The 26362-nt window shown below is 41.9% G+C and overlaps 1 protein-coding gene across 9 annotated transcripts in view; it reads right to left on the reverse strand.

Moving 5' to 3' along the window:
• The window catches only part of LOC147015711 (G protein-coupled receptor kinase 5-like), a 243326-nt gene that overhangs the window by 160452 nt on the left and 56512 nt on the right, over positions 1 to 26362 (reverse strand). For all 9 annotated transcript variants that reach the window (XM_085848149.1, XM_085848150.1, XM_085848145.1 and 6 more), the window contains exon 2: positions 5913 to 6008. In XM_085848149.1, the coding sequence (XP_085704275.1) occupies positions 5913 to 6008 (96 nt within the window). The remainder of the gene's footprint in view (positions 1 to 5912; positions 6009 to 26362) is intronic.

Raw genomic sequence — 26362 nt, forward strand, 5'->3', positions numbered from 1 at the left:
GGGTCTACAGGGTGGGAGGTGGGAGGTGGGAGGTGGGTAGGGGAGTGGGTTGCCCCCTTAAAGAGGTATTTGCTTTCTTCTCAAACAAAACAAACAATTCAGATGAAACGTCACTACAACCTTCATCACCCATGACATACCAAAGTTTGTTCATGACATCAGAAAAATCGGGCTCCAAGGAGGTTTAAGGGGGGTTTCCCCCCAAAATATGTATTTGCTTTCTTCTCCAAAACTACACATACAGCTCCGATGAAGCTTGACCACCATCTTCACGATCTGTGATGTACTAAAGTTTGTTCACGACAATGAAAAAATTGGTGTCTAAGGGTGTCGACAGAGGGGTTTGTCCCCCAAAATATGTATTTCCTTTCTTTTATGAAGCCACACACACAATTTCGATGAAACTTGACCACAACCTTCATCATACATGATGTACCAAGGTTTGTTCATTGCATTAAAAAAAACAAATCCTCAGGTATTTACTTTCTTCTCCATTATATATTTTGTAGGTCATCCAGGCCTACCGGCGGTTCCCGGTGATCTTATCCAGCCACTACCAGGTGAGCACCCAGGGGGTACTGCCCCTATGTTTAATATCTCTGTGAAGTTCTTTGTCATCATTCCTGTAGGTCCAGCTATCACTGATACAACTTTGGCATTCTTCAGCTTCCAGGACCTTCTCACTTCATTCTTGCTGTCTTGGTGTTTGATTATTTTCTTGATTTCTGCGTCGCTCAGTCCAAAATCACTGCTATTAACACCTCATTCAGCAATGCCTTCTTCTCTTTTTTATTTATTTATAACTAAGTATGATATCTGGTCGCAACACTATTTTCAATGTTCACACTCGATGGGATCATAAGGTTGTACGTGAGCAGAAGGTACTTCCATGTTTTCAGTGATTACTTTTGGTTCATGTTCCCATAAATTTTCTGGAACTGAGATGTCAGAGTTTGCAGATGTGCCAACGGATTACATGATAAACTCTGTTGTGTTGTCGTGTGTACAACTGTTCTGACATGAGTTTGTTTTTGTGTGCGTGTGTTCGGTCATTAAGCATAACATATCATTCTCTTTACTAACCACACCTCCACTCCTCCCTTTCTCTCTTCTTCCTCTTCCTTTTTTTCTGTCTCTCTCTCTCTCTCACCCCCTCTCCCTTCTCAATGTTGCAACACCTTCTCTTGCTGCCAACATCCTGTTAGAATTGTGGGAATTTTTTTTTTAAGTAAACATGAGAATAATATTGTTCACGGGCGCAGTTTCAGTTCAGGCAATCCCCATTCGGTTATGGTAGGACCACCGCCCCATGTGTACAGGGTGGTGTAGGTGACCCATTAGTCCCATTGGTGCATGCGTCAATATACCTTTCTTACATATCTTGAGAACTAAATAAAAACGGCAGTGCCATAAAATCAATGTGGTTGAAATGTTGCACCATACCTGAAAATTTATTTAAGATTTGCATAATGTGAAATGGTTGGAAAGAAAACTGACAATGTAAGGTGTGAATTGCTGTAACAAAATGGCTGGGAAATGCCACAGTGGTGATACACCACATGGTCAAAAGTATGTGGACACCTGCTCATCCAACATCTCATTCCAAAATCATGGGCATTAACATGGAGTTTCTTCCCCCTTTGCCGCTATCACAGCCTCCATTCTTCTGTGAAGGCTTTCCACTAGATGTTGGAACATTGCTGCGGGGATTTGCTTCCATTCAGCCACAAGAGCATTCGTGAAGTCGGGCACTGATGTTGGGCAATTACGTCTGGCTCGCAGTCGGTGTTCCAACTCCTCCCAAAGGTGTTCGATGGGGTTAAGGTCAGGGCTCTGTGCAGTCCAGTCAAGTATTTCCACACCAATCTTGACAAACCATTTCTGTATGGACCTCACTTTGTGCATAGAGGCATTGTCATGCTGAAACAGGAAAAGGCCTTCCCCAAACTGTTGCCGTAAAGTTGGAAACACAGAATTGTCCAGAATGTCATTGTATGCTGTAGCGTTAAGATTTCTCTTCACGAGAAGAACTAAGGGGCCAAGCCCGAATCATGAAAAACAGCCCCAGACCATTATTCCTCCTGCACCAAACTTTACAGTTGGCACTATGCATTCGGGCAGGTCGCATTCTCCTGGCATCTGCCAAACCCAGATCCGTCCTTTGGACTGTCAGATGGTGAAGTGTAATTCATCACTCCAGAGAACGCGTTTCCACTGCTCCAGAATCCAATGGCGGTGAGCTTTACACCACTCCAGCTGATGCTTGGCATTGCGCATGGTGATCTTAGGCTTGTGTGCATCTGCTCAGCCATGGAAACCCATTTCATGAAGCTCTCGGCGAACAGTGCTTGTGCTGACGTTGCTTCCAGAGTCAGTTTGGAACTCGGTAGTGAGACGATTTTTCCGCACTATGTGCTTCAGCACTCGGCGTTCCTGTTCTGTGAGTTTGTGTGGTTGACCACTTCGTGGCTGAGCTGTTGTTGCTCCTAGACGTTTCCACTTCACAATAACAGCACTTACAGTTGACTGGGGCAGCTCCAGCAGGGCAGAAATGTGACGAACTGACTTGTTGGAAAGGTGGCATCCTATGACGGTGCCACACTGAAAGTCACTGAGCTCTTCAGTACGGCCCATTTGACTGCCAATGTTTGTCTATGGAGACTGCGTGGCTGTGTGCTTGATTTATACACCTGTCAGCAATGGGTGTGGCTGAAATAGCCGAATCCACTAATTAGAAGGGGTGTCCGCATACCTTTGGCCACGTAGTGCATTTGCAAGAATGAGTAAAGTCAATTCAATATAAATATGCGTACGTGAAAAAGAGTATTTCTTAAAACGACAAACAAACTGGCAAAGTTGTGATTGAAAGCTCACAAAAATTGACATGTGAAATTATTTAATGGCTATTGCACCAACCACATAACCGCAACAACTTGCTGACATCAGCAGGAAACCCATGGGATTGAACACCACTTGCAAGTGAAGCAAAACCTCTTTTTTGCCATGAAAATGCACTGATGCCTATTGTGTTGCGCTTTCACTAAGTCATGCAAGTTCTTGCCAAAATTTAAAATTTCACATTTTTGTGACCTTCAATGAACTATTTGTTTATTTTTACTCAAATGGCAGGAAACTTGGCTAAAGCCGTTGGGTATCTCCTGTTTAGCCCTTCCACCCCGACCCCACCCTCACGCTACCCTCTCCTCACCCTTGTAACCAAGATACTTCAGGCTACTCCCATTACAAATTGAGCAAATACCAAATTGCAAGAATAAAGCAAAGGCATTTTTCCAGTAGCTCAGTAGCAATCAAATGGCAACAGTGAATATATGTATGAGGAACGATGGCTGTTCTGGAATTGGTCACATTGTGGTACATTCGTTTTATAACAATAACAAAGGAACAATGAAGATTTTCTAAAATTCTTGGTGCGAGGTCAAACAAAACAATATACGACCACAAAGAGGACGATGCGAAACAAAAAGTGAAAGCATGAGCACAGTGTCTTTCTGCCATCAGTTTTATCATCAGGGCAGTCAATAAAGACTAGAAAGATGGCAAAACATGAAATGACGACAACGGCACTCGGTAGAGCGCATACCTCCGCCAGGCTGACCAGTTCACGTTTTGTATCCCACAGAAAGGTACGACCTGAATCCGGACCTTAAACAGAATTGAATCGGCTTGTTCTCGTCACCTAATCAACTCACCCACCAAGTTTTACCATAACTCGTCCACAACTTAATTTTTGAAACATCGTGCTTTCCAGTATGTTGTTTTTGGCCCCATCTCTCAATGGTGAAGAATCACTTTAAAAAAATTTTTAATTCTCCGATCTGGATCCGGATTCAGATCTTCACCAAAATCGAATAAATTTGTCCTCGTCACGCACCCAACCTGTCCACCGAGCATCGTCTGAATCCATCCACAACCTTTTGAGATATCACAGACAGACAAACAGGTAGACAGACACGGGTGAAAACATAACCTCCGTCCACCTTCGATGTTGGAGGTAATCGCAATGCAACATTTCGCCATTTCAATGTGGGGACATAAAAAAAAATAGAAAATAAATAAAAGGTGTTTCTGGAAAATCATCAAAAAAACCCCCAAAAACACGAGTATGGAAAACCATCAATTCTCTGAGCAGCCCATGCAAGGCTTTCCCCCATTGTTTTACGGCAAAGGTTCCAGTTTCAAGTGCAGAAAAAGAGGATCATTTGCTCTGGAGTCGAGATCGTACGTCTTTGCAAATGAAACGCTCACTAGGGTTAGGTCTGCAGAAAACTCGTTTTCGGGGACAGAAAATTGAGAGCACGCTCAACTTGTAAGCTTGTGATTTCACTCTTGTGGATATACTGTAACTTAACTCTTCAACATTAAAATATCAAAGTTTGAGATATCGCATATTCAGCCAAGTACTCAGGATTATGACTCAGTCCATAAGAAAAGAAGCAAAGTAAACTAATCATCATTTCATTTACAAGTCACGTATCACCCAAGTTGTAACAGCCCAAAGGAAACCATGTGGTAGAAACCTCAGGAAGCACACAAGTGCACTTGCACCTACTGTATCCGATAATAATCAAGGTTGCTGGACGTGATCACATCAAGTGAAGAAAAGTTTACCTTGCTGATTTAGTATCCATCGTCATACCACATCGCCCAGGCTAGTTTCCCTGACTACAAAAGGACAAGATATTCCAGCAATGCGTCATTATGAATCAGGCAGAAAAACAACTTCAACAACAGCATGTTTTTATACTCGATCCCCTAAAGGCAAACGAAGGCTCACGGAGTGTGTGTGTGTGTGTGTGTGTGTGTGTGTGTGTGTGTGTGTGTGTGTGTGTGTATTATATATGGATGTGAACCATGGCAAAGTTATAACTGTCATCCCGGTGTTTCACAGGCAGGGTGATCAATCGATGTGTGTGCCGTCCCTCGGATGGAAATTAAGTGGGAATCCCATCTGCCGGCATTAGTTGATGGATGTTAAAAATCCCACAGTGTCCTTCGCAAAGGGTAGGCGAGCTATTGCTGGCACCATGAACAAATTCCAAATTCCTGCTCTAACATACAGGGGGCACTGCATCGGGGACACAGTGAGCCATGCTTCCAACAAATAACGTAACCCAGCAGCCACGGTCTGCATACAAAATGAATGACTGGTATATTTCTTCTCCAAAGTAGTGCACTTGCCCATCCAGGACGAACAGGATGCAAAGTTCATAATAAAGCAAAACGCAATTTTCTTTCACCTGTTACAAAATACAGAAATTGAAAGTTTTGTTGAAGCTCGCAAAAAATAAAACAAAAGTAAAAAGAAAGTCAAGAAAATGGAGGAAGTAATATTGAAAAAAAAACTATGTGATAACAATAAAATGTAGTGAATGAGATTCAACATATACCAGCAGCAAGGTCAAATATCTTATGATGGCGATGGGTTTGCCGAGGCCAACAAATTGCACCGAACGAATCTTGAAATTAAATGCTCACACATTGCGTTTTTCAATCTGTCCTGTGCTGGGTGTGATCAAACGAGCTTCACATATGTTCGAAGAACAAAGAGTGAGGCATTCTTCTTCACTATTGAAACAAACATCAAACAGTACACCTGAATCCCGATAGTAATGCATACTGTTATCAGTACAAAGCCAACTGGCAAAGCAAAATCTGTCATCTCCCTCAAAGTTCGAACGATAATGTTGCTAGATGTAACATGCAAATGGTCGTTACACGTGTCCAAGCCAACGAAGATCGTCCGGGTTTGCCTTGAACAATAGTCCGAGCTTGCGAAGAGAGCAAGCGTACGGCTTTGCAACGAAGAAAAAGAGAGGTTGAACCCGGGTTAACCCGACCTGGCAGGGATTCATCCGGTACAATCTTGCTCACAATCAAACTCGGATGCTTACCCAGGAACCTGCGGAGCTCTTCACACTGAATGACGTGTGGAAACTTCAAGATCTCCTTCCACTTCTTGCTTTTCCCTTTACGTTTTCCACCGCCACCTGGAAGCACAAACAACAAGGTATAATGGCAGCCTGAAAAACATCGCCATCATACTCCCATCAAAAAAGCCTGCTGGAGGAACAAATATCGAAGCGAAGCTGATAACGGCTTGCCACAGAGTTGCGAAATAGTAGCTACCCTGTGAAATCCTTCTCATAAAGGGGTCCGAATGGATAAAGGGGAGGGGGGTGGCATGAAACAATTGAAAAGGTCCTCCAAAAACAAAACAACCACCTTGAATGGATGGCATTTCAAAAAAAATAATAATTGGTGACTGTCTGACACCAAGACCAAAAGGGGTAGCCAAATTTCCAAACCCACTGATTGGCCTTGATGTGCATAAGCAAACACCACCATGGAGGTTGAATGAACACGGTACTGTATCTCACCTGACAGGTATAGATAAACAAAGAGCAATGGACTCGGCTCCATTCTGAAACACTTTTCATGAAAAAAAATGCAAATTACAAAATTACCTCCTCAAATATTTTTGCAACGGTCACCAAGAGCTACTGGCAACAATAAAAGCAATTACATCTTTACCAAGCCATTTAACTTCTATCTCGAAGGTTACTGAGTGACAAGGAACTAGTAAATGGATGATCCACATAATTACTCAATTTTACAAATTACAGGTAAATAGCAGGAAAGGCAGAAACTGTGGAAGGATCAGGGAGAGATGGCTTTTTGGTGAAGTCAGCACAAGGTTCATTCGGAGGACAGAGCAAATATGACTTGATCAACCCAACAGTGGAATGGGAGGTACACCTTCCCGAGTCTGATGTACAAAGCTCTGCAGAATTTCAAGCATGGTATTGACTACTACCTCGTGGTCTCTTCCATTTCCACACCAGCTGAGACCCTGTTCGTACTCTTCTCCCACAATGTTCTTTCCTCGTGCTGTGCTGCATCCGTTTGTCATTGTCCTGCTGTTTTGCCTTTTTCCCATTTTATCCGCTCGATGCACTGTCCCCTATCGCTATGCACTTCCAAAGGACCTTCAAAGAGGTGTCAAAAATAAAACAAGATAAATTAAAGGATATGGAGAAGCCTGAAAACAACCAGTCACGGACAACGATGTAATGTACACCGTGCCAAGAAGTAGAACGCACCACGTAACAAACCTAGATTCTAGGGCCCTGTTCTTCATGGCATGACCCGGGATCCACTGGCGGCCTAAAGTGCTGCCCCTGATGCGTGGCCGATAATACAAAAATGTGAAAAAAAAACCCATCATAATCTGCCATAAATGCTATCAAATCGACCCAATGGTTTCAAATGAGTGTTCCAATGTGAAGCGTAAAAGTAACATCACCACATGAGTAGATAGCAGGATGCAAACAATTATGCTTGCAGCACAGTAACCACAATGGGGGAAAAACAAACAAACAAACAAACAAAAAAAAAGTACGTGGAGGTTCCTTATGGTGGCCATTTTGGAGTTCTACAAGCGGTGAGGCAGCTCTCAGATTGATGACTTATCGGCAAAAATGGCCCCCTTCTGAAAAAAGTGAACATCACTGTTCTCGGGAATGTCAGAAAACATACACAATGCAGGTGATTCAAGCCAATCCATTTCTGCACAAAGGACAATATACAGTGCCTAGAGAAAGTCTACACCCCCTTTCAAATTTTTCACCTTCTGTTGCCTTATAGCCTGGAATTAAATTGCATTAAATCACACTTTTCCCACCTTTATTTACACATCATAACCCACAACTTCCAAGTGTAAACAAATTTGGAAGAATTTTAGAAAATTAATTGAAAATACAAAATTAGAATATCTTCGTTGGATAAGTGTCCACCCCCCTTATAATAACAACAGTAAATTAGCTCAGGTGTAACCAATCACCTTCAAAATCACACACCGAGTTAATTGGCCGCCACCTGTGTTAAGTTGTAGTGATTCTGATTATTTCAGAATGAAATCAGCTGTTCCTGAAGGTTTCCTCCGCTGGGTAGTGCATTTCACAGCAAAGACTCAACCATGAAAAACAAAGGAGCTTTCAAAAGTCTTCTGGGATAAAGTTGTGGAAAGGCACAGATCAGGGAATAGAAAGAAAAATATTTCAAAGACCTTGAATATCTCTTGGAGCACAGTCAAGACAATCATTAAGAAGTGGAAGACATACAGTACCACCAAGACCCTGCTTCGATCAGGCTGTCCCTCCAAACTGGATAACCAAGCAAGGAAGAGACTGATTAGAGAGGACACCAAGAGGCCAATGGCAACTTTGAAAGAGCTACATGCCTTTATGGCAAAGACTGGTCACTGTGTGCACTGGCTAACAATATCCCAAGCACATCACAAGCCTGGCCTGTATGATAGGGCAGCAAGAAGGAAGCCATTATTCAAAGAAGCCCACCTTAAGTCCCATTTGAGGTATGCAAAAAAACCACTCTGGAGATTCCATCCGAAGCCATGTGGCAAAAAGTTTTGTGGTCTGACGAAACCAAGATGGAACTTTTCGGCCGAAATGCAAAACATTACGTTTGGCACAAACCCAACACAGCACATCACCCAAAGAACACCATCCCTCCTGTGAAGCATGGTTGTGGCAGCATCATGTTATGGGGATGTTTCTCATCAGCAAGGGACTGGGGCACTTGTCAGGATAGAAGGGAAAATGGATGGAACAAAATACAGATAAATCCTTGAGAAAAACATGCTGCCCTCTGCAAGAAAGCTGAAGTTCACCTTTCAGCATGACAACTTATCCAACAAAGACATTCTAGTTTTGTATTTTTAATTAATTTTCTGAAATTTGTGCTATTTGTTTTTCACTTGGAAGTTGTGGGTCACGAAGTGTAAATAAAGGTGTAAAAAGTCCGATTTGATACAATTTTATTCCTGGCTACAAGGCAACAGAAGATGAAAATTTTTGAAAGGGGGTGTACACTTTTGAAAGGCACTCTATTTGCGCATATTGCTTGGTAAAAAGACCGTTGAGTCTTTTCAGGATTGACAAGATGCATCAGGAAATTCAACGTTTGTGTGCTTTCAAACTATGAAAAAAATAAATAAAAAAAATCTCCCTTTGTCATAAGCACACATACAACAAGAGGGGGAGCACTCGGTAGAGTGCAAAACCTCCGCCGCCAATACTGCTAGGTCACTCAAGTGAACCTGATATCCTATTCATTCAATTTGACGTCGACAGTGCTCACAGAGTTATAGTTTGCAACTTTCCCTTTTACATACTCAATTCATTCGTCATAACTCGATTCCTTGAGACAGAAATTGATTTTACGTGGGTATATCCACGTGAAGTTCCAAAATCAGCCGCAATTATTATTTTGGCATGTTTTTTTTTGTTGGAAATCACTTATAACATGTAGAAATGCAAAAAAAAAAAAATTCAAATTTTTTTTCTAAATGGCCGCCATAGCGGCCATATTGGACTTTGGACAAAGTCCAAAATCTGATGGCATGATCCTTGGACCATACCTAATCCCCCCACCAAGTTTCGTCGAAATCCGTTGAGGGGTTTTTCGGCAATACTGTTCACAAACAAACAAACAAACAAACAGAAAGGGGTGAAAACAGTAACTTCCGTCCATCTTCGATGGCGGAGGTTAATGAACGACAAGCTATTGAATGTCATTAACAATTGAGTATTTTACCTTAGACCGCTTTTCCTCAACAAAAAAAAAACCTTCACTTCCTGACTGACGCTTCCTTCTCGACGTTGCCAAAATGAAGCACATACCAGCTAAATGTAAAAAACCCCTCCACCTCTTCCCTCGAGTCCAGTTTCGAAAACTCCAAAGGAGTGGGAGTAAAGCTGGTACAGGGGATTTTGTAGATAAGGAAGAGCAAATGATCGAGTTGTTATTCTAGTAGGTCACCACCGGGGTCAAGAATGCCTGACAATACAGAAGCACTTCATTCCATTACAGCTTTCCACCAGCTAAAATGTCCAGACCGCAATCGAAGCAGAGCGCGGTCAAAGACCAAACAGTGTCCGAGGTAACTCGCATGGACGGGGAAAAGGCAACAACAGGTCTTTGGGCCAGACAAACCGAAGTTCAGTCGTGAATGCGGGAAAAGTGACCCCCTGGGAGAAAAATACAAGTACTGTAAAGCACAGGAGAAGAAGAAAAATCACCAAGCAATTCACAATTGCAATGTGATTGAAGGGTGAAATGAATAAATGCAAATAAGGGAAGCAAAATGGTACAAAAAGAACAAACAATAATCCGCATAGCAACGATGGCCGATGGAATCCGAGGAGCGCCGAAAGGAGGCCAAGCTCTGCATGATGGCTTGGGAATTCAACACACGTTTGATGCAATTCACAGGTAAAAGAAACCGAAAACATTCGCAAGGTGTCATTGTTAAACTCACATTACATAACTTGGATACAAATCCGTCAAAATTTTTCCAAAAGGAAGAAATTAAAGGTTATATTAAAGACTTTGGGTACCGATATCAACCAAAGAGTGAGAAACAAATAAATGCATGTCATGATCAGGAACCATGAACTTCTTCGTCATTTCACTGGCTGGCTCCCTTACACGACCATAACTATAACAAGAGAGAGAGAGAGAGAGAGAGAGAGAGAGAGAGAGAGAGAGAGAGAGAGAGAGAGAGAGAGAGAGAGAGAGAGAGAGAGAGAGAGAGAGAGAGAGAGAGAGAGAGAGAGAGAGAGAGAGAGAGAGAGAGAGACAGAGACAGAGACAGAGACAGAGACAGAGACAGAGACAGAGACAGAGACAGAGACAGAGACAGAGACAGAGACAGAGACAGAGACAGAGACAGAGACAGAGACAGAGACAGAGACAGAGACAGAGACAGAGACAGAGACAGAGACAGAGACAGAGACAGAGACAGAGACAGAGACAGAGACAGAGACAGAGACAGAGACAGAGACAGAGACAGAGACAGAGACAGAGACAGAGACAGAGACAGAGACAGAGACAGAGACAGAGACAGAGACAGAGACAGAGACAGAGACAGAGACAGAGACAGAGAGAGAGAGAGAGAGAGAGAGAGAGAGAGAGAGAGAGAGAGAGAGAGAGAGAGAGAGACAGAGACAGAGACAGAGACAGAGACAGAGACAGAGACAGAGACAGAGACAGAGACAGAGACAGAGACAGAGACAGAGACAGAGACAGAGACAGAGACAGAGACAGAGACAGAGACAGAGAGAGAGAGAGAGAGAGAGAGAGAGAGAGAGAGTGAGAGTGAGAGTGAGAGGGAGAGGGAGAGGGAGAGAGAGAGAGAGAGAGAGAGAGAAGACAAAGAGAAAGAGAGTGGAGGCAGACAGAGAGGAGAGAGAGAGAGAGGAGGGATGAGAGAGAGGGAGAGAGAGAGAGGGAGAGAGGGAGATGGGAGACAGAGAGAGAGAGAAAGAGAGAGAGAGACAGAGAGAGAGACAGAGAGAGAGACAGAGAGAGAGACAGAGAGAGAGAGAGACAGAGACAGAGAGAGAGACAGAGACAGAGACAGAGACAGAGACAGAGACAGAGACAGAGACAGAGAGAGAGAGAGAGAGAGAGAGAGAGAGAGAGAGAGAGAGAGAGGAGACAGAGACAGAGAGAGAGAGAGAGAGAGAGAGAGAGAGAGAGACAGAGACAGAGAGAGAGAGAGACAGAGACAGAGAGAGAGAGAGAGAGAGAGAGAGAGACAGAGAGAGACAGAGACAGAGAGAGACAGAGACAGAGAGACAGAGACAGAGAGACAGAGACAGAGAGAGACAGAGACAGAGAGAGACAGAGACAGACAGAGACAGAGACAGAGAGAGACAGAGACAGAGAGAGACAGAGACAGAGAGAGGCAGAGGAGGGGGACAGAGGAGGGGGATGGAGACAGGGGAAAATAAAGAGAGAGAAACCAAAACAAACCCGTTGGGGGTGGGGAGAGAGGGACGCTGCCCATCTGTGATCTCATGACACCAGATACATTTTTAAAACCATGTGCAGGCACTTGTACAAAGCATTCCACATTCAGAGGTTTCTCAGACACAGCGATAGGAGTAAGTTTTTGAGAAGAAAGTTTGGGTCTGGATAATTTGTGGTTGAGAAGGGCATTGAAAGAATCACATATCTCACCTGATTGATGCTTAGCGTGGCAGCCTGGTTTGCTGACTTTTTATCATCACATCTGATCAAATGGAACATTGACAACACAGCTTAGTTTGTGAACAATTATTTCATCTTGCGAATGGGGCAGGCAGGATGGCAGAGAGCCGCAGAGGCACGCACACTCGTCTCTGAGACATCGAGCCTGAATTTGAATCCCTACGCAGCTGTAAACTGTCATCTTGGTGTTTCACAGGCAGAGCGATTCCTCCATCTGCTCCATCTGGCAGCATTAGTTGGTGGAACTCAAAGATCCCATGGTGTCCTTTGCGAAGAGTAGGTGAGCTATTTCCGGCACCCTGAACATATTCCAAATTCCTACCATAGCCGACAAGGGGCACTGACTGCATCAGCATCACAGCCAAACACCCAGAAACGATGCAATCAGCAGTCATAGGCTGCATTTGAAAATTAATGAGTGAATCGTGTGAATCAAGGACAAAATCAGCACTCGATGAGTTACCGAGAGTCGTTTCATAATGAAGTGAAGGATATGCCACCAGACAGTAGGATTGGACAAATTCTTATTTATGTGGAAAAAAAAAAAAGAGAGAAGAGAAGAGATAACACACAGCAATTATTAAGAAATTGCAACAAGTAAGAATTGTTCTGGTCATGACCAATCATCAAATTGAGGATTCAGAGAAGGGTGGGATTAAAGGGACAACTAGACAGTGTGGTTCAGCATGAGGGTAAGTCATTGCGGTGAGACCACATGCCTTTTCAGGGTCTTTGGCAGACACATAAACCTCAAGACAAATGTTATAAACAAACAGCTTTCCACAACTCCTTCCACCATACAGAAGATGCACAAGAGGAAACTCTGGCAACAAAACGATATATTGTTTCCTGCTCCAATAAACTTGTGGAAAACTAAGGAAGGCTGGTGAGCATTTCGGCGGGAGGCTGTAGTTATCGTGACTCACGAGGCAGTGACATTATTTAATTTTTCCCAAACTGTCATTTGCACCACGGTATTCTGCAATACTCCTACAGTTACCTTGTGTGAACAAAATAAAAGTGCATTTAAAAAAAAAAGAAATCAAAACATCATATGACCCATGACAAACAATGCATGGTTGTTCTACTCGCGCAAGCGGAGCTCAAAAACGGACGACCGATTCGGACTTTTAGAGCTAGCTGCACACTAATCCATGAACGGCGTTGTACGACGACACAAAGTGGCCAGCTGTGGTTTTGAACGTTCAACAGAAAGCCGCAAAGATTAACAGAAATACCAATACCCAGCGATTGAGCGGGGGAAGGGTGGGAACGCTTCCAATATCAAGACAATATCTGATAGGATAGCAAACACTAAATAAATAAATACCCCGTAAATTTACCCTCATCCGTTAGAATTCCGGAGCACGTGTGAAAGGGCGAGTATTTCAAAGGAAAAAAAAAAAAAAACAACTTTAAACATCTCCATCGTTCAAAATAATCTTTTGCCACGGGCTGTATGGGGCCAAAAATAATCAAACGGATGAATACCAACCACAGTGATTAGTTAACGATTGCAGCCAAGGGGACCGCAGAGCAAAACAGCAACAGGGGAAGTTTGCAAAAGTTGACCAAACGATACGATGGCAACTGAAAATGTTCAGAGATGTGGATATTTGGACGGATTTTGATACCGGACGCCTGAAGCGATACAAAGCTGGTAATCCAGCGTGTTCAACTTTTTGTAACTGAAATGTAACATATTATTTCTGTTTCAAGTGTGCGTGAAACGTTTGTTTTGGGGGGAGGGGGTAATTACTTGTTGATTGCATAATGCTTCATTTGTACCCACTATCAAATCTGTACATATATAATTTAAGAAGATGAATACAAACTATTTAGGCGACCAGGCCTCCAAATTATTAGTGGTGGGATTATCATTATTTCCCCATATTTTGTGACACACGTATTTTTTCAGAGACAACACTGATGAACAAAACATTAGAGGTTTGTTTTGCTACAAGTCATGCGATCTAATGCCAACCCTCCAACAAAGCTGTTTGATCCTAAGACTTGGCAGACATCTTGGATTTTTGAATACTACTCAAATAAATTCAAAGAACTTCTTCTGGAGGACCGATGAACCGACGAATCAAAAACTTCAGATAAATCATCGACACACTGCGGCGCTTCAAGCTTGCGAAGGAGAACCACCTCTGGAAAATAAAATTGCAAGCAGGGGACAATCAAAATTGGCTGTTTTTTTTTTTTTGACACGATAGAGTTTCGGGAGAGGACTTGTATACATACGTAGTTTATAAGCTATAGTGCTTATGATTTAAACACTCATGAGCAGATCCCGTGAAACTTTGCTGAACAATCAAGATGGCACCCAGGCAATCGTCACAAAGGATTATTTTGATGAGAAAGACCAGAATTTTTAAGAAAAAAAAAGGTTTGCCGTTTCTGTTGGTTACAAAAATGCTAAACATGAAGGTATCTCGCAGTTCCTCCTTGCCACTGGAAGTGTTACTGCTTGAAAACCTTGATAATTACTTTCATTCATCTTGTATACATACAAGATGGATGTGGCTGCTGGTTGCATCATTGCTGGGAGCATAGCTGTGCTGCTGATGCAATCAATGCCCTTTGTAGGTTATGGCAGGAATTTCGAATTTGTTCAGGTTCATGGTGATTCAGAGATAAGGTTAAACCGATATACATCACGACATCTCAAAAAGTTGTGGACGGATTCGGACAAAACTTGGACAGGTTGGGTATGACGAGGATGAATTATTTCGATTTTTGGTGAAGATCTGAATCCAGATGTGGATAAGAGAATTAAAATTTTTAAAAAGTGATTCTTCACCATTGAGAGAGGGTGCCAAAAACGATATACAACATATCTCAAAATGTTGAGGATGGATTCGGATAAAACTTTGTGGTTAGGTTGGATGAGTGAAAAGGACTACTTGATTCGATCTTGGTGAAGATCTGAATCCGGATCTGGGTTCGAGAATTTTTCAAGTGATTCTTCAATGTTGAGAGAAGGAGCCAAAAATGATAAATAGCACAATATCTTAAAAGCTTGTGGATGGATCCTGCAGAAACATTGTGGACAGGTTGGGTGTGTGAGGACAAATGACTTTGGTGAAGATATGAATCCAGATCCGGATTCGAGAATTTCTCAAATGATTCTTCACCATTGAGAGATGGAGCCAAAAACTATGTATAGCATATCTATAAAAGTTGTGGACGACTTGTGACAAAATGAGGTGGAAGAGTTGGTGAGGTAACAAGAACAAGCCGATTCGATTTTGGTTGAGGTCCGGATTCAGATCTAAACTGTCAGAGGCATACAAAATATAGACTGTTCAGGCTGGCGGAGGTATGTGCCCCATGGCGTGCCATTCCGTTTCGCCAAGTTTCACTCCATGAGTGATTTTTCATTTGTCTGTTTGTTTGTGTGAAGGATATCTCAAAAAGTTGTGGATGGATTCGGATGAAATTTTGTGGACAGGTTCGGTGTGTGACATGGACGAAGTGATTAGATTTTGGTGAAGATCCGGATCTGGATCTGACTACTAGAATTGCAAAAGTGATTCAGTCAAAAGGCTCAGTTAAGTTCTGGATTCGCTGGGTGCGTTCGTTGGAGTTTTGCTGGAGTCTTGAGTTCGGTGTATGAGGAGGATTAACAGACTGAGAGCTTTTTCACGAGTCTGTGGGTGGTGGTGCATGGCCGTTCTTCGTTGGTGGAGCGATCCGTCTGGTCAATTCCGATAACTACTGAGGGCACCCGACCTCGACCGGGTCTCTCGCTGGGTCCTGTCCACGACCCTGATCCCCACCATGGGACTCCGCTCAGATTCCTCTGTGGACACGAGCCCCATGCGTGTGACTGTGGGCCGAGCTGCACGACCATTGGCAGGTGCCGCACCACGGAGCACCCCTCCATCCAACGTGCAGGTACCCAGCCGAGCCGCGACCCCAGCTCGTCTCTCTCCCAAGCTGTGAGTGTCCTTTGCAATACACCTGGGTTTATTTTCATCTGAGTGCGCGTCTGAGTGTGTGGCGCCATCTGCTAAGTACAACTGCATAAGCGTTTTCAATCATTGCAAATCTCCTGTATATCCACGATAAGCTTCCTCTGTGTCCTTCTTGCTGTAAATAAAACAATTGTAGAAATGTTCCCAGTTCGTTTCCGTCCTTTCTTTCATTGCTCCAGCATGGTTCAGATCTGAGCTTTTGCCAGGTCTTTGTTCCCGTTAATCTGCTTATCCTCGCCAGCACGGCTTTGGCAGTTCCGCTCGACTGCACCCGAACCGGAGTTAGTAGTCGGTAGTTGGAAATCTACCGCAGTCGGTAGAGTGACCCGGTTCGAGCAAGACGTGGTTCCCTGGTAGACGACATCGCGTGGTTAATTAGGTAAATTGGTTCTACAGAAAAAGACCCTACGCTACGCGGTGGAGGAGTTGGCGTCCACGGTCAGTTAAGCAACCCACCACCTCACGGAGTTATCCATGAGCGATGGCCTACAATTCCGGGAGTCTGGTGGGAGACGACGTAACTTCCCCCACCTAGCAGTCGTTCTCGACACCTGTCCCCGGCCCACAACAATATACACAGATACATACACACAAATACATACATGTAGATACACACACACACACACACACACACACACACACACACACACACACACACATATATATATATATATATATATATATATATATATATATATATATATATATATATATATATATGTTGTGGGCCGGGGGTCAGTGGCGAGAATGACCACGAGGTGGAGAAAGCTTGCGTCGTCTCCCACCAACCTCCCCGGAATTGTAGGCCATCGCTCGGATAACTCCGCGAGCCGGTGGGTCGTTTAACCGACCGTGGTCACCAATATCTTAACCGCGTAGCGTAGGGTCTATTTGTCGAACCAATTTACCGAATTAACTACGCGATTTCGACTACCGGGGAAGCCACGTCCTCGGCACGTCTTGCTCGAACCGGGTCACTCGACTGACTGTGGTAGCGTTCCAACTACCGACTACCAACTCCGGTTCAGGTGCAGCCGAGTGGAAACTGCCAAAGCCATGCCGGCTGGAATGAACGGATTATCGAGGATAAAACCCCGCCTAAACTCAGATCCGAACCATGCTGGACCAATTCAAGAAAGGACAGAAACGGACGGGGGCATTTCTCACAAGTTTTATTTACAGTAAATGAAGACACAAAGCAAGACTTAACGCGAATATGCAAGAAGTATTTACAATGATCCAAAAACACTTATTCAGTTCTACTTAAAGACGGGACCACACATAGACACACACACAAAATGAAAAGAAACCCAGTCTTTATTGAACCCTCACAGCCATGGAGAGAGACAAGCTGGGGGCCAGAGTTCGGTGGTGTACCTGACCGTCGGAGGAAGGGCATGCTCTGTGATGCTGCACCTGACAATGGTCGCTGGTTTGGTCCCCAGTCACACGTGTGGGACTCGAGGTTCGTGGTAGAGCTCGGGTGGTGAATGGCCGGGGTCCACAGAGGGGAGTCGGGGTCGCTCTTCCCTTCCTCTTCGAGGGCCAGCAGAGGCACGTTCACGCCTCAATGGCCCTCTGCTCAACCCTTGTGACAGCAAAAACCCCTTTGTAACAGCAACATAGACCTCCTGTAACAACCCCTCGTAACCACCCCTTCGTAACAGCAAAAACCCTTAAGAACCTCTCAGAACTCTCAACTCTCCTAAAGACCTCAAAAAGACCACCTGCCTCAGAGAGTGCTCGGGAATTTATGGGCCTCCCTCAGCAGGGAGGGGCCTTGGTGAACACACCTCAATGTCCGTCTCTGATTGGACAGGTCCTACGGCCACCTTTCCGGGGTGGGGCCTTGGCACCTGCCGGGAAATCCCAGCCACTCCTCCACGTGGGCCCACACTCAACGAGTAACAGTATCAACGCTGCAACGGCCCCTGCCGGGAAACCAGAGCCAGTCTTCCACGCGGGTTCATTCTTGACGAGTAACAGTATCAACGTTGCACAGGCCGTCATGTAAGAGTTACAACGTTTGTGGAAGGAACGTTGGTGGAAGCGGCAAGGAACGGCTGCAAGACCCTGCCTTGGCAAGTCAGAGTGCTTGTAGACAGCGGGTGGGTAGTGGATCGTGATGGGGAATGGAATGGTTGTTGGTTGTTCATTGGAGGGTTCGTTGGATGTAAAGATTTAATAACCTAACGAAAAAGAAATCGCAATGCACGCCTTTGATTCTCCCACGAGACAAAAGGAAAGGGATCTGACAACACACATACTTAAAGACGTAACTGACTTTTAGGACGTTTGTATGTTGAATACAAATGGGTTCCAGATCCATAACTATACATATGCATATATATATATACATATATATATGCATATATATATATACATATATATATGCATATATATATATACATATATATGCATATATATATATACATATATATATGCATATATATATATACATATATATATATATGTATATATATATATTTATATATATGCATATATATATATATATATATATATATATATATATATATATATATATATATATATATATACGTATATGCATATATATACATATGCATATATATATATCCATATGCATATATATATATGCATATATATATATATATATATGCATATATATATATATATGCATATATATATATATATATATATATATATATATATATATATATATATATATATATATATATATATATATATATATATATATATATATATATATATATATATATATATATATATATATATATATATATATATATATATATATATATATATATATGCATATATATATATATATGCATATATATATATATATGCATATATATATATATGCATATATATATATGCATATATATATATATATATATATATATATGCATATATATATATATATATATGCATATATATATATATGTATATATATGCATATATATATGCATATATATATATATGCATATATATATATGTATATATATATGTATATATATGCATATATATATATATGCATATATATATATATATGTATATATATATGCATATATATATGCATATATATATATATGTATATATATATATGCATATATATATATGTGGCTCCTCCCCCCGAGCTGCGAGTCCGATAACGGCCGGAGCAGTCTCTCTTGCCTCTTCTCTTTCTCCGCCTCTCTCCCACTCTCGCCTCACCCTCGTCGACACCGCCACGACCTGCCTCCTGCTGCCCAGACTCCGCCTCCTCGTCTCCGTACACACGTCAACCCCACCCGCCTACCACTCTGGACTCTGCCCCTTCTCCACTCAACCTCCTCCTTCACGAACACAGTCTCTACACGAGCGGCTGAAGCCAGAGACAACGCACCCACTGTCGGGTACCGCTCCACAGAGTGTCGTGGAGACACAAATATATATATTTATATATATATATATATATATATATATATATATATATATATATATATAAATAAACACAAAGACATACATATACATATACACACAAATACATACATACACACCCGAAACGTATTGGTGGTGCGTCGTGCTATCGGGCACAAAGGTACCGAGATCATAGCCTCAACTCCCTCCCTTCCTGGTTGCAAAACTCTCTCTTCATCAGGTTTTCTGTGTCAGCGTGTGTGCGTGTGTGCGCGCACGCGCTGGTGCCTGTCTACTTAAGTAAGACTGCAGAAGATTGCTATCATTACCTTCGCATTCTGCGAAAGGTTATGTTTTGGTCGGCGTGTATTTATTTATTTATTTATTTATTTGTAATCTTGTGATTTGTATAACTCAAAAAAGTATTAAACCGAATTGCATGAAATTTGGTGGGATGATTGGTTATTAGCCAGGAAGCATTCAATTAGATTTTGGGATCGTTCGGGTCAAAGGTCAAGGTCAAGGTCACGAAAAGGTCAAAATCGTCTTTTTACGATAACACGGTCAATTTTTATTCAATTTGCATGCAACTAACGCCAAAATGTTCAGAATTCAACGCCTCATCTTGTGATATGCAATATGACACAATGACGCCCATACTCTTGTTACCGGTTAGGGGTCAAAGGTCAGGGGGGTCACGACTTTGAAAAATATGCGGTTTTTGTCATAACGCGGTCAATTCTTGTCCGCTTTACATGAACCCAGCACCAAAATGTTCAGAATTTAATGCCCAATCTTGTGACACAATGACGTCATAACACATGTCACCGGTTGGGGTAAAATGTCGGGGGGGGGTCAGGCCCTTGAAAAATATGCGGTTTTCGGCATAACTCAGTCAATTCTTATTTGATTTGCATGAAACCAGCATCAAACAAGATTACCTTCTCTTGTTGAAACGTTGTATTCACCGAGCTTGCGAGTGAAGACTCGCCAAAACAACGTGAGTTGATTGTTGTTTAGTCCGTAGCCCCTGAAAGTCGGGGGGGGGGGTCATGACATTATTGATATGTGGTTTGTGTCATAAGACCATTCATATGAAACCAGTTCCCCACACTCATACCAAGAACAAAAAAAGTAGTGGCGGCGAAGGTATGCGCTCTATGAGTGCCCGTTCTAGTTATTATTGTTATTAATTCCATGTTAAGTCTGCTCTGTGTCTCCTTTTGTAAGTTGACTGTTAATAAATCATTAGGAATGTTCCCTGCTCGTTTTTGTCTTTTCTTCCATTGATCCAGCATGGTCCGAATCCTAGCTGTGCCGGGACTTTATTCCCAACAACCCGTTCCTTTCAGCCGGTATGACTTTGGCAGTGTCGCTCGGCTGCATCCGATCTGGAAAAGTGATCCGGTTCGGACAAGGTGTACCGAGGGTGTGTTTCCCGGTAATTAAACCACGTGATTAATTAGGTAACCCAATTAACCCATCCACGGGAGGTCCCTTGGTCACATGGTTGAGTTATTGGCATCCACGGTCGGTTAAGCGACCCGCCGCGTCATGGAATTATCAGTGTGCGACGGCCTACAATTCTGGAGAGTCTGGTGGGAACCGACATAGCTTTCCCCACCTTGTGGTCTTCCCACCGGACCCCCGGCCCGCAACAATATATACACATATATCAAATATATAATTTGAAATTTTTGTTTGTCTGCACGGTTATAGGCTCGGTGGTGAGGCCCATCGGCCAGGGGGGGGGGGTTTATTTTAGATGGAAGTTTATATTTAATGGGTTTTAAGGGCCGCGGCCATCATAATCAATTTCAACGGTGGCCGCGGTCGTAAAATCCAATTAAATATAAACTACCATCGAAAATCGTCCCCCCACCCCCCACCCCACCGGGCAGAGGGGCCTCACCACCGAGCCTATAACCTTCCCTGGGACCGTTCCGACATTTTTTTTGTTCCAGAGGTGGATATATGCACAAATATATTTAAATATATATATATTTATCTATCTATTATAATACCAAGCTTGCACACTAAAAACTCGGCTCGCCGTCACACGATCCATATGAAATTGCTGTGGCACTGAGCGGACATGCCGACAATGTTTGGGAAGTCTTGGCGTTCCATAGTACCATTTGCATTTTGCACAATGTGTATTTTTTTGTCATTCCCCGTGTACGGTCTGTCGTCTGCTACCAGCTATGTTGTACTGCTATCCTGTGCATGTGCACGGGTATCGCTAATATATATATATATATATATATATATATATATATATATATATATATATATATATATGTGTGTATATATATATATATATATATATATATATATATATATATATATATATATATATATATATATATATATATATATATATATATATATATATATATATATATATATATATATATATATATATATATATGTGTGTATATATATATATATATATATATATATATATATATATATATATATATATATATATGTGTGTATGTATATATATATATATATATATATGTGTGTATATATATATATATATGTGTATATGTGTGTATATATATATTTATATATATATATATATATATATATATATATATATATATATATATATATATATATATATATATATATATATGCACGATATCTCAAAAAGGTGGGGACGGATTCGGACGAAACTTGGTGGACAGATTGGGTGTCTGGTAAGGACAAATTGCTTCAATTTTGGTGAAAATCCAAATGCGGATCTGCATACGAGAAATATTTAATTTTTCAGTGATTCTTCACCATTGAGAGATAGGGCCAAAAATGAGATATAGAATGATATCTCAAAAATGTATTGGGCCCGATATGTTCTTGTGGATCAGGAATTACGTGCCGGAGGTATGTGCTCTACCGAGTGCCCTTCTAGTTTTTATTTGTATTTATCAATTCCGAAGTGATGGGTCATATAATGGAAGAACAAAATCAGGAAACATCGTGGAAAATACATTTTCACATTTTCAGTGAGGCAGCCGCCTCCTGTTGAACTGCAGAAAAACATGTGGCTCATGCAGGCGAGTAACCCTGAACTTAGTTCAAGTCGATCTACATACAGTATTCAGTGATGGTGCGAATATTGTAGAGCACAGGGTTTAGCACTCCAACAAAACGGTTGATAAGAAACAGCTCCCTTGGCACGCAATTGGCAATCACTGAACCGTTATATTAAACATACACCTCCCGGAGACACCCGAAATGTCACATATGTCTGAATAAGACAAATGAACACCTTTCTCGGAGTCACAACTGCTTGTAGGTTCGATTCTGGAGCTTAAATTTTGTAATTCTCCTTAATTTAAAACAGCATTAAATGTTCTATGGGACAGCATTAAATGAGGTATTAATGGACATCAGCGTTGACTCTCACTCAAAAATGCAGATAAATATCATTAATCAATGTCTTTATTGTACAGAGCTGACAGGATGACTTGGAGGTACGCAAGCTCACCTCCAAGCCGTCTAACCTGAATTCAAATTCCAACACAGGTATTAACTGTCAACCCGATCGGTGTTTCACAGGCAGGGAAATTCATCAATGTGTGTGTCCTCCTTGGATGGACCTTAAACTGGGTGGCCCATCTGCCGACATTAGTTTGTGGACATTGAAGATCCCACGTTCTCCGTGAAGAATAGGTGCCAGCAACCTGAACAACTGACAAAATCCTGCCCTAACTACTGCTGGGAAGGCAATGGCAAACCACCCGGTATAACCCTTGCCAATAATCTAATTCATCAGCAATGATGCTCTGCAACTGAGAATGGTACATCAAAATCAAAGAACATGAAGTGATAACAAAACATGTTGTTCAAGTCTGATGGTCAACAAAACATCATGTTCATCATGTTCTTTATTTAACTTTTAAAGGTTGGTTTGTGATGTCATGTTTGCTCATCATATTTTATTTACTTTTCTGACCTGGCTCTGATTAAACAGTTCAGTTTCCACCCAGGCTTGACACTGTATACAGGTCGATTAAACCTAATGGGTGGATGGCCTGAATTTCAAACAAAAGGCCCGGATCGTCTCTTGTGCCTCCGATTCTTGTTTACTAGTCTTTCAGCCAATGATGTTCAAGGTCCCTTTCACAAATGGTTCTCCGATTTTCCCCACAAGCACAATCAACAGATCACTCTGGATGGCATTCTTTCCTGCGTTTTAATGCAAGGAAGCATGCAATACATTGTACGTAATCCGTACAATACAGTACTAGAATCATATTAAATGTCCACATTAATGATCTTTCTGCTTCCCTGGAAAACTCTGTACACATATACAAAATCATAATGAGGTAATTGAGTTTGATCACCTGGACGTCAGACCTGACTTTGGCTCTTGTTCATATCTCCAGGCGGCCTGACTGTCAGGTTTGTACATAATTCCTGAAAATCCCAGAGAGCACTTGCTCATGGGAGCCCCGAGGGTCGTATAAGCACACTCATATACGACCATCTCCGAAATGTGTACGCATCACAAATACACGCTCGCTCGACCCCAGATGGTCATATGACTGTCTACAAATTGCTTACGAATCAAGACATCATCAAAGTTGGGAATTAACCTGTCCATAAGTAAGTGTTCATTGCTGGTGTGTGTCTACAAAAAACATACATGCATACATATATACATGAGGGTGGTCCACAAAGAGCAAAAAAAATTAAAAAAAAATTCAGATGTCTCCACAAGCCTTAAATTATTCCACTATGATTCAATAACGCACCTAAAAAGATTTAAGTTGATCGGAGGTGATTTCGAGGTCGCTCCATATGACAACTTTTAGTTTCATGAGTTGGTTAAATTAGGGTATGGTCAGGTACGATTACGGGTACTTCTGGATGTCCGAGGTGGAAATGGAGTGCATTTTCGAATTATATGGGGTCGATTTACTCTAAGAAATGACTGCACCGACATTGAATTCACTACCATTTCGAAAATATGACCTAAAACAAGATTTATCATTACTGGAGTTGAGTAACTTAGTAATCCTACTCATTTCGATATTTTTGGTTCACGAAAAAATATTTTCACAAAAAAAATAAGTGACCACTATATTCGTTATTGTTGTGTGTCTGTCTGTCTGTCTGCATGTCTGTCTCGAGCATAGCTCCGTGGGTTTTGATCCGATCCTGATAAAATTTTGGTGGGAGGTTTATATCATGATCTGGTTGTGTTTTCCTGAAAATGGGTGTGGTGTGCCCATTATGGGCGGAGCCACGCCCAAAAAAACATGTGTTTTTAGGGGTAGCCGATTTCAATTTGCATCTTCTTTGAGGGGATTTGTCAAATCTGACAGGGGTTTCAGTATTTGGTTAGCCCAATGGCACCTGCATAGCCCCATGAGCTCAATTTTTCATTTTCGTCCCAAGGTCAAGGTCACAATGTCACGAACTTAGAAAATTGCGAATTGTGTTTTTAGGGGGTAGCCGATTTCAATTTGCATCTTCTCCGAGGAGGTTTGTCGAATCTGGCAGGGGTTTCGGTATTTGGTTAGCCCAATGGCACCTGCATAGCCGCACGGAGCTCGATTTTTCATTTTCGTCCCAAGGTCAAGGTCACAAGGTCACGAACTTAGGAAAATTTCAAATTTTGACATAAAAATCATACGACCGCCCAAACTTTAAGAGCGAGGATGACAATATTTTTTATGCATAATATTGAGGTCATTCCCCACATAAAGTCTTGAAACCATTTTGCTCTATCTCGAACACCTTGCCCGTGGCGCCCCCTTCAAGTTTGTTTTTACGCTGATTTCATCAAAGTATGGATAATTTGAGGAGTGTGAAATGCCATATAGCCTATATGACGTTATATTGCTCCTGGAATGTTTGAGAGGAAGTTTTGCAGCAAAGGTCATAATCCTTGACCTTTAAAGTTCACAAAGGTCAAATTTTCAAAGTTGTGGGAATCGAACCGGGTTTTCGACCTTCTTCGACGAACTAACTCCAATAAGCTATAGCACGTATCCTGTTTCCTTATTTTAATGTCCACAACATTGTTTTGTGACCTTTAAACGTTATGCAAAGGTCAAATTTTTAAAGTTGTTGAACGAAACCGGGTTTTCGACATTTTGCAGCTAATAACCTGTCACTCGTACCACATCATGTTGATCATTTTTATAACTTGGTCAAACATTATCACATTGTCTCATCCTTGACTTCTGAAACAATCTACATCGTCAAATACCGCTCGTGAACCATCGTCGTCTTCAGACTTGTCCAATCTATAATTAATTTGTTGTCCGTCTAAACATTTCTTCGAGTAAATCGACCCCACTGAGTTCGAAAATGCAGTCCTTTTTGACCGAGAAAGTACAGAAGTACACGTAATCGTATCTGACCATACCCTAATTTTTCAATTAATGGAATTACAAACTACTAGAATATTTCATCTCATTTACCAAATACCACTATCATCTCCGCCTCTATTGCTGTCTCCACTCCCGCCTGAACTTATTTCTAGCCGGCCCAACATCCAGTGTTTTCGATTTAATGATTCACGAAATATATGTTGGTTATTTATTTAGTTATTATTATATAAAATTACGGTATAGTGAGATGCGAATCCGTACACTTCTGAACTTCCTAGGTGAAAATGGACTGCATTTTCTAACTCAGTGGGGTCGATTTAATCGAGGAAATGTTTCGACGGACAACAAATTAATTATAGATTAGAAAATATCGAAATGAGTCGGATGAGTTACTCAACTCCAGTAATGATAAATCTTGTTTTAGGTCATATTTTCGAAATGGTAGTGAATTCAATGTCGGTGCAGTCATTTCTTAGAGTAAATTGAGCCCATAGAGTTCGAAAATGCACTCCATTTCCACCTCGGACATCCAGA

This window comes from Eptatretus burgeri, chromosome 12 (assembly GCF_056783735.1).
Source record: "Eptatretus burgeri isolate ZD-2024b chromosome 12, Ebu_testis_v1, whole genome shotgun sequence".
In the NCBI taxonomy this organism is placed as follows: Eukaryota; Metazoa; Chordata; class Myxini; order Myxiniformes; family Myxinidae; genus Eptatretus; species Eptatretus burgeri.